Source organism: Castor canadensis, chromosome 11, assembly GCF_047511655.1.
Source record: "Castor canadensis chromosome 11, mCasCan1.hap1v2, whole genome shotgun sequence".
Classification (NCBI taxonomy): domain Eukaryota; kingdom Metazoa; phylum Chordata; class Mammalia; order Rodentia; family Castoridae; genus Castor; species Castor canadensis.
In genome coordinates, this window is record NC_133396.1 from 7015312 (window position 1) to 7025261 (window position 9950).

The 9950-nt window shown below is 46.4% G+C and overlaps 1 protein-coding gene across 1 annotated transcript; it reads left to right on the top strand.

Moving 5' to 3' along the window:
• The first annotated feature begins 462 nt into the window (after window positions 1-462).
• On the top strand, window positions 463-1974 carry LOC109696942 (protein CD300H-like). The gene is given in 3 exon segments (XM_020180238.2): window positions 463-518; window positions 1441-1602; window positions 1604-1974. Coding segments are annotated over 3 exon segments (483 nt in total). The 3' UTR covers window positions 1869-1974.
• Window positions 1975-9950: the final 7976 nt, after the last annotated feature.

Consider the following 9950-nt stretch of genomic DNA (forward strand, 5'->3'; position numbering starts at 1 on the left):
CAAATGTTCCTTGGGAGGCTTGGGAGCCTTCCCTGCCTCCTACCCAGCCCATGAGAACCATGTGGTACAGGATGTTTCAGAGTGTTTGCTTTCTGAGAAATAAAGTGAGAAAATGTGAGATGGTGAAATGAAGACACAAAAGATAATAATAATAAAAAAAACAGCTAAACCTCACAATCTAAGGGTAACAATATTGTCTCGATAGATGGACGGACAGCTGAATGGACGGATGAATGGATGGATGGACAGATAATATAGATGACAGGAGACAGATTATAGCTACAATTATTTTTTAGGAGTTTGGTATTTTGCCCAAACTATTTTGCAATAAGCTTTTTGCCTTGAGTTAAGCCCTTTCCTGTCAAAAGATCAGATATCAGCTGCTCCTTTGAGTGTTGGAGGACACCTTGGGTGTTTAGGGCTGGGGTGGCTGCCTATAAAGAAAGTAGAGAGTTTATGCAGATGGGTTCTATTAATTTGGGGCTGAAGTTTCTAGAGCAGGTGGAGAAGGCTGAGAAGTGGGTCTGGAGGAGGCAAGGCAATGTCAAAATCTTGGAGGAATAAGGGGCTGTATCATGGCTCAAGCAGTAGAGTCCCTGTCTAGTAAGCAAAAGGGCCTGAATTCAAATCCCAGTACTGCAAAAAAAGATCTTTGAGAGGCAGAGGACCTGGAAACAAGGCCCAAAGCATCCCAAGACTGGTGCTGAGGAGTGGAGGAAGAGACCTCTGGTAGGTCATTATCATGATATGGGAGCCCTAAAGACGTTAGTGGACAGAAGTGTAACTGCAGAATGCTACTCCAAGAGGGAAAGCCAGGTGTGAATGTTCTTGAATCACGGCTGAGCAGAACCCATTTCTAAATTAGTCTCCCTTTATACTCCCATGACCAGTGCCCTTCTCCACTCTTGCCTGGCCCTATGATTAGGAGGCTTCATCTATATGGGCAGAGATTATAGTCTTGGCATCTACAGATGAATTGGAAAGGTGGCATAGCTAGGAGCCTATGGCCTCTTCTTTGCCCTCAATACTGGGCTTCATCTTGTTTTTCTTGATTCCTATCTTGTTTTCTCTTTCCTATTTATACATCCATCCTCCATCCTTCCATCCTTCCATCCTCCAGCCATCCATCCTTCCATCCTTCCATCCATCCATCCACCCATCCATCCGTGTTCCATATAAACATTTATTCAGAAAGTACCTAGCAACTTCATTCAATTCTTGATGATTGATGGGGACACGTGTCTCCTCTCAGGACTAAGGGACACAGAACCTGTTTGAGGTCACCAAAGTCTACCTCTACCCCTAGTATTCTAAGTTGGCTGGGCACACATAGGCTGGGCATGGTCTCTTGAGTCTCAGGATCCCATGTCAGACATCTGCTTAGATCTCCCCATGAAAACAGCCCTTAGCTGCCTGGTTCCCTATTCCTCCCTCCTCCAGCCTCAGTGAGACTCCTGGACTTCCAGAGGACCTGACACCAGAGGTCTTTCTGGTTCAAAATCTTCAGGATGAAGTAGGGAAGACTGATTTTCATTTTCCAGGCTCTCTGACCTTGACTTTGAGTGGTCCCAGTACCATGATGGGCATCCTGGGGAAATCTCTGACTACAGTATCACTACAAAGAGAAATTCAAGACTTTTAACAAATTTTGGTGCAGACAACCATGCTTGCCATTTTTGAATCAGATTGTGGAGACCACAGGATTTGAGCAAGAGGTGAAAAGTAGCCGAGTATCTATCATAGACTACCCTGGGAATCTCACCTTCACTGTGACCTTGGAGAACCTCACAGTAGAGGATGCAGGAAAATACTGGTGTGGGATTACAACAATCCTGAGGCAAGATGGTCTCATGGACACCCTGCTTTAATCTCACCTTCATGTCTGATCCCAACTTCCAGTTTGATCCCGACTTCCTGGTTAATTCCATCTTCAGGGTTCAAGTATTTGTTTGCCCAGGTAAATGCCTCTTTTCTCTGGCCCTAGGATAAAGAAATGTGAGCTCATCTCTGCAGAGCTTCCAAGGAAATTTCTGCACAGGAGAGAAGAATTGGACCTGGTGTTTGTGAATCAGATTCAGGACTGAGTGTGTTGTGTGAATGTGTGTGTGTCTGAGTGTGAGGGAAGGTGTGTAAGGAAAGCATGTGGGAGAACATGTGAGTGTGTGAAAGTGTGAGTTTGAGAGTGTGTAAGAGTGACAGTGTGAGTGTGCATGTGTGAGTGAGTGTATTGTGAAGGTGTGTGAGTACATGTATTGAGTTGTGAAAGTATGAGTACCTGTGTGAATGTATAAGAGTGAATGTATATGTGAGACTCTGTGTGTGTGTGTGTGGGTATACGGATACACTGGCTGGGGGGTTTGGTACCTCTTACACTGACCCTCAGTGCTCCTGTTTTCAGTGAGTTGGAGCACATTTACCTGCTTAATAGCGAGGGAGGTGGGTCTCTGGTCTTGGTTTATAAGTGGTGCGCCTGGCCCCAGAGCAGAGCATCTATTGGGATGGGGTTGGATGGAGATGCTCTATCACTCTGTCAGGCCTGGATCTGACTACAGGGAGACAATGATCCCAGAATACCTGTCCAGTTGTTTCCCTGAGTGCCCTCTGCTGTCTGAAGTCAGAACTACTCAGGTGTCAGGTACTCAGCTGGAGAAAGTCAGGGACTCTGTTCTTTACCCTCAGTGTCCACCACAGTCTTCAGTATAGAGAGCTGTACAGGGACACCTGGATCTCCCAGAACCAAGTCCAGCACAGGGTAAGGTGCACATGTCCCAGTGCCTTTCTACCACCTGCATAGGTTCTCTCCTGCCTAGACACAGGTTTTTTCAATTGTTCACTCACTTAACAAATATTTATTTGCTTTGTGTTATAAACTGATCCAGATTCTAAGTATACAAACAGCACGACAAGGTCATGCTCATAGGAAGTTGTATTCAAATTCATGGATTTAGAAAATGATCAAATGGATAAGTAGATAGGATAGATAGAGATGGATGGATGGATGAGTAGATGGATGGATGGACTGACAAATGATAGATGGTAGAGACAGAGTTATGTAATAGAGATAGACAGATGATAGATACATAGACAGATATGATACATGATAGAGATGGATAGATGGCTGGGTGGATGGATGGATGGATGGTGATGATAAATGATAGAGCTATATAGACATATGTAATAGGAATGGATAGAGGAAATGTGTCAACTAGTCAGCTAATGATAATTACTGTGGATGAACATAAAGTAGACAGGTGTCAGGGATAGAATGGTAGTGAAAATTATATTGGAGAGGATTAGGGATTTATCAACCAAGCCCTACCTGAGAGGGGCTGGGAGAACAGAGAGCACAAAGGCTCAATTTGGGAAGGGCACACAACTTTTGAAGAGCTGGAAGGGGCAGTGTATCAGGGTGAGAGGTTTGACCATGAAGAGAAGTCATTGGAGGTCATCGTTCAGGTTCTTGAATGGCAGAAAGGCCACTTTTGTGATCATATGTAAGGGCCAGTCAAGATGTTGAGTGAGGAGGGATCCTACAGGATTTTTTTTATTCTTCAAGTTGTTCCCAGCAAAAGCTGAGTTCCTTTGAGTATTGTTGACTAAGGAATGAAAACATAGGTTTGGAAAACTGTTTCTGAGCACCAGTCCCAGACTGGGTTCCTACGTCCCTTCTTCATTCCCCACTGCCACCTCAGCCTCCTGCATCTGCTGGGTCCTGACACTCAAGGTCAAATCCTGAGCTGAAGGGCAAGAGCTTATGGTACTCGGCTAGGGACTGCCTGACCCTGGCATCAACCAGGTTTGATACTGACTTTTTTTGGATTTTGAACTCAGGGCCCCAAACTTGGTAGGCAAGTACTTTACCACTTGAGCCATACTCCCTAACCCATTTTGCTTTAGTTATTTTTCAGATAGAGTCTCAAGTTTTTTGCCCAGGAGAGTTTCAGACTATGATCCACATACCCACTCCTCTTATATAACTGGGATTATAGATGTGAACCACCATGACTGGCTTGTTCTTTGAGGTAGGATCTTGCTCACACTTCCCTAGACTGGCCTTGAAGTGTGATCCTTTTATCTTTACCTCTTAAGTACCTAGAATTACAGGTGTGAGCCACTGCACCCAGCCCTGCTGTTGAGTTTTGAAGGTACAAGAGCAGAGTTAAAAGGAAGGTGGGGGAGAGCTGGCACCTGGGACTGAGGCAGCTCACTGCCAGTTAATTGCCCCTCTCACAGGTCCCTGTTCAGCAATGTCGACTTCCTGCTTCTCCTGTTCCTAAAGGTGCCCATATTTCTGGCTATGCTTGGTGTTGTGCTCTGGGTAAACAGGCCTCACAGGGCTCCTGTTGGGGAGGCAGTGTCAGCCTGACCAAGACTACCTGGTTCCCCGTGTCCACTGATACTCTGTCTCTCAGACTTAAAGAGCTTCTGAACTCCATTTTCATCTTCATCTTATTGCCACTTAAAAAAACTTTTTAAAATAAAATATATCTCATCCACAAAAGTGTGTACGTAACATAAGTGTATAGTTCAAGGATTGATCTTCCTAGAATAAACATGTGTGCCTGCCATTCAGCCTAAGAAATCAAAATTCATTAAGACTTTTGAGGCCTCCTTTGCCTCTCCCTGGCCTCATATCTCTTCTACTTTCAGGGTTTTAACCAATATCTTCTCTTTTGTTTTTGTTGGTAACCATTTTCTTGCTTTTCATGAGTGCTCTGAACAAGGGTGTGGTCAAGTCTCAAACATGGGAAATCATACTGGTCCAAGGCCACCCATTCACAAGCCATCTTGGCTTTGCAAATCTTCTGTCAGAAGATTGTGGGAAACTCCCCAAAAGGCCACAGATGTGAGAATCAAGGGAGATGCATAAGATATCAAGTGACTATGTGACTAAAACCACCCACCAGGAGCTAGGTAACATCACAGTCACCAAATTTTAGGTTGGCCAGGCACTTTACCTTTGCAAGGGCACAACAGCAAGCTGAGCAGCTCCTGGTTCAGAGGACATACCCTGACCCAGGACCCTGGGGATCTGCACAACTCTTCTATCGGGGGCTTACCAGAGATGCCACATGGCATCTTTATATTCCAGAGACATCTAGCACAATGGAATCAACCCGGTCAGATGGCCCAAGTGGCAGGGACACTCTTACTTCAGCCCAGATCTGCTGAAGAAGATTGTTGTACTTCAGGCCTCACTCAAAACTGGCAGCTTAAGTCACCTGATAAATGAGTCAGAGCAGTATTCCTGCATGTGGAATGTGCCAGCCCCCAAACTCAAACAGGTCCACTGAGCACTGTGTTTTATGCTTAGAGGATGGAGATGTCAAGCAAAGGAACTCACCCCAGACCATGGGATTGTAGAAATGGGATTCGTGGGACAGGGCCTATTTTCAGTACTTTTTACCACTGCTGTGACCAAATACCTGACAGAAACAACTTAAAGGAAGGAGGACTTCCTTGGCTCATCATTTCAGGAGGTTCAGTCCATGGTCATTTGGCCCCATGCATTTGGGTAGAAAATCATGATGGCGGGAGTGTATAGTGGAGTTTTTCACCTCATGGTGGACAGAAAGCAGAGCACAGAAGCTCACATCATGGCAGACCAGAAGCAAAGGAAAGGAATACAGAAAGAGCCAGGGCAAGATATAGACTCCAAGGACATGCCTCCAATGATCTTCTGCTCCACCTACTCTTTTCCACCTCCCCAAAATGTCATGATACTATGAATCCATGAAGAATTCATCCATTCATTACATCAGAACCCTCATGATTTAGTTATATCTGGAGACCTCCTCACAGACACACCCAGAGGTGTGCTTTACTGTTTTCCTAGGTTATTCTCAATCTAGTCAGGTTGAAAACCAAGGTTAACCATCATAGTGCCTTCCCCCCACTGGTGCACTTATGTCTTACCAGGACCTAGAGCAATTGCTTCTTCCTGTTCGTCCGTCATCAATAAAAGAAACTAGCGTGATGTTCTGTAGAGTGTCTATACAAAGTCCCTTTGGATTATATTGTGACAGTGTTGACTGGGGTTGGCTGTAAATGCATACTGTTATCCTTCCAGGGTAGATGTTGTGCTTCTGATCTTCCTTCTTTATAGGGGTGGGAAAGAATGTGTTTACCACATCAGTGGCAGCTCACCAAGACAAGGGCAGCTCTCTTAAAGACAGCACTTCAAGAGAAACATCAGCTGGAAGACTTGCTGGTGTGCATGGGTTTCTGGCCAAGACCCTTACCATGGAGAACTAACTGCAGCAGGTGGAGTGGGCCCCACTGTCATATCTGTGCCTTCTCAATGCCACCCCTGGGTCCCTTAAAAATTATCTACAGGCTCAGTGTGATTCCAGTTCCAGAACCAGTTCTGTTTTGGTAGGAAGGGAAGCAAAAGCCTAAGTTCCATCTGGAGGAGGCCACACAGCTCCTCACTCACTGGGCATCTGAGGACCCTAACATCTCATGTCCTGCACACCCAGAGTTCCAACACCTAGAATCTGTGCACCCAGTGCTCTTAGGTCTCTCCTTGGGTGAGTAATGTGAAGAGAATCTGCCTCATTTATCCTATCCTGCCCCAAATAGTGTAACCCCAAGTTCTAGTCTATTTCCCCAAAGACCCAAGATCCTCTTCCAAGAGGCCAAAGACTTTCCTTGAAGCCCAACCTGTTCAGAGGTATCTGGAAGGATCAGCGACAGGCCTGTTACTCATGTACAGAAACATTTCTGGTCCCAGCCTTGTAGGTGAGAACTAGTTGCCTTTTTTTTAATCCTTTTTCTTTTTCTTTTTTTGGAGCTGGGGACTGAACTCAGGACCTTGCACTTGCCAGGCAAGCACTCTTCCACTGAGCTAAATTCCCAAACCCCTTGTAGGTGAGAACTAAGGTAACAATCAGAACACAGGGTGACAGTTGTCCATGCCACTGGCAGATGACAATATCGGCATTTGCAGAGCCTCACTTTGGACTTCCCCTAACCTTTATTTTATTGGGGTAAGAACACTCAGCATGATAGTCACCCTCTTGACAAATCTTTAAGGGCCCAATGCAATGATGGTGGCTAGAAGCGTAATATTATACAGCACAGTTTTAGAAGGTATATGCTCGTTGATTAAGAAAATGGGGAAGAGGCTGGGATGTAGCTTGGTGATACAGCGCTTGCCTAGCATGCATGAGGCCCTGGGTTCGAGCCCAGCACCAAAAAAAGACAAGACAAAAAAGAAAAAGAAGATGGGGAGGAGCTTTGTACCTTCAAGGACTTATGAATAACTAATGGGGCTGCTTTTTTAGCTGTGGGGTCCCTCCTTCCTGATTCACACCCTGATCCTGGCTACTGTGCATAGTTGAACTAAACCCATTGTTTCTTGATGGATTCTCTGCAAGCTGAGTCTTACTGCCTACTTACTATACACTCCCTGAGCTGTCTGAGTAGGGCTCACCGTGTCTTCCTTGCAGTCAAGCAGACCTGGGCTAAGAAGAAACAGGTACGGGGCAGGGAGAGCAGGGCAAAAAGGTGGGTGGTAGGATCTATCTTGCAGTGTTCAGGTAGAGGTCTGTAGGACCATTTCCTCCTGGCTTAGAATCCATGAAGGACTTCAAAGTTAGTGATGTTCATGCAACCACAGGGCTGTGTGGACAGAAATGTTTATTTATCCTAAATAGTTATACATGTGTTTCATTCCTACCAAATCGCCAATGAAGTTTTAATACAATAATTGTCATTTGTATAACCAGTTAACTATACTTTATTGCTTATCAAAGAATTGATCTGTGAACCTCACACATTTAAAATATGCCGCAAATGTTGTGAACTATGTCTATGTAGAGAAAGTGAATGGAGCCATGAAAAGATACATGGCAATGTTTGATGAGTTACAGAGGAAAAAGACAGAGATCTGTGATTGAGTCAAGCAGAGGTGATCCCCAGGAAGGGCAATCAAGAATGCCTTTTAAGAAGGAGACATCTGAGATGAAAGCCAAAGGATAGGAAGCTACAAATGTGAGAAGACCCAGGGGAAGGGACTCAAGGAAAAGAAACAGTAGGTGCTTAAACTCTGAGTATGGACCACAGTTGTGGCTAGGACATAAGGATGAATTTGGGATGGAGCACAAGATGAAACTCAAGACCAGCCAGTGTCCTGGACCACCTGGGTAGTGTGGACCAAGCAAGGAGAGTGGGTTTGATGGGAAGGGCAGTGAACAAGGACAGGAATGTTACAGACTTTCAATAAAGGGCTCACTTGCTGAACTGAGAAGAAAAAGAAATGGTAAGGGGTGGGGATAATTAAGGCGAGATGTCACAGTAATATTAAGAGAAGAAAGGACTGTTTCAATGTCAAAAGAAAGAGAATGGCAGATTAAAATGATTTAAAAATTGCTGGGGGCTGAGGGAGAGAAGATAGAGGGCTGAGGGATTTGGACTGCAGCCCACAGGGTTTTGATGCCTTGTTTAAGAACAGATGACAGGGGAAAGGAAGAGATCTGAGTGTGAGGAGGGGAGAGAAAGAGGATAGGTCAAGTTTGTGCGTGACAAGGACGAAAGGCAGCAGCATAGCCCAGCAGAGACACAAAGCCTTCCCTGCACCTAGTCCTGTCTTCTTGACCTTTCCAGAGTAAATTGATTGTCTGCATCTGTCAAGAGAGCAGAACAAGCCACTCTCATGCAGACAGACCCTAGGCCAACATCCAGGAGACCTGTGCCCTGTCTCTGCTCCATGGAGAGGTTCCAGGTGGACAGTGGGGCCAGTGCTGTGACAAGCTGCCTTCTTTGTCAGAGGACAGCTTTCCTGTGTGTTCTGGGTGTGGGGACAGGGCCCTTCTCAGCCCCGCGCAATCTTAAAACTCCATTTCAGTTCTTCATGCCCCTCTCCATTCTCTGTGCCGACTCTTACAGGGGAATGGAGTTTGTTAAGAGAGCAAGAGCAGAATAAGGGTCTCAGATGGTGGGGATAGCTGCTGCATATCTACCTGTGTGAGCAGGGGTAAAAAGAATATAGCTGCAGCATGAGGGTTTGTCCCAGGGCTGGGAACTCAGCACCAAGAAGAGGCAACAGGAAAGGGGTCACAGTGCCAACTCTCCCAGCTGGGAAAAGCCAGAAGAGATGGGGACCAGGGAAACAGAGTTCTCACTGAGTGCCTGGAGCTCAGGTTGGGAGGGCATGACTCTCTGTGGTCATGGCCAGAGCTAGAAGAGAGTGGATGGGCCTGGGCTCCATTACAAAGATTGTCCATCTTGACCACAAGGAAGTGACTTATCACAGAGGGCGGGGAGGTCCCACCAAGGAGGAATTCAGCATCTGTGGGCCATGGGAAGGGCAGTATCCCATGCCCACAGGCCCTGGACTGTGAGAGGAGCCAATGGCACCAGGGCCTGGAGGCAAATTCCCCAACCCAGGTGACTTCTCTGTGCTTCCTGCACCCTTCCCAGACTGACAGTCATACCAGAGATGAGTGGACCAGGAATTAGAGTGGGGCAGAAAAGCAGAAGTGGAAACATGGCATCAGACCCTCTGGTCCTGGTGTGGATGTAGGTGACATCTGTGCTGGAGAAATGACCCCAGGGGACATGACCATGTGGCTGCCTTCAGCTCTGCTCCTCCTGCAGGTCAAAGGCAAGCAGGGATGGTTCTGAACAGAAGTTCTGTTGTGCGGGGGAGAGAGGAAGGGGTTGGGATGGGAGGTGACAAAGGAGCAGCCAATAGAGGCAAATGGGGCCAGGAGAGAGGGCAGGAGGTGGAGAAGTGTCCAGGAGCAGCTGGCACTGCCTAACAGGTGCCACCCAGGCTTTAGTGAATGGTACAGCTGTGTCCCCCTGCACCTGTGACAGTAAGCATGCATAAGAGGGGTACCTGTGAAGGTCATTGCAATAACCATTCAATGAAATGACATCTTGGTCCAACACACATACAAGCACTCGCTCTCACACAGGCACACCCCACCCACTCACTTACACAC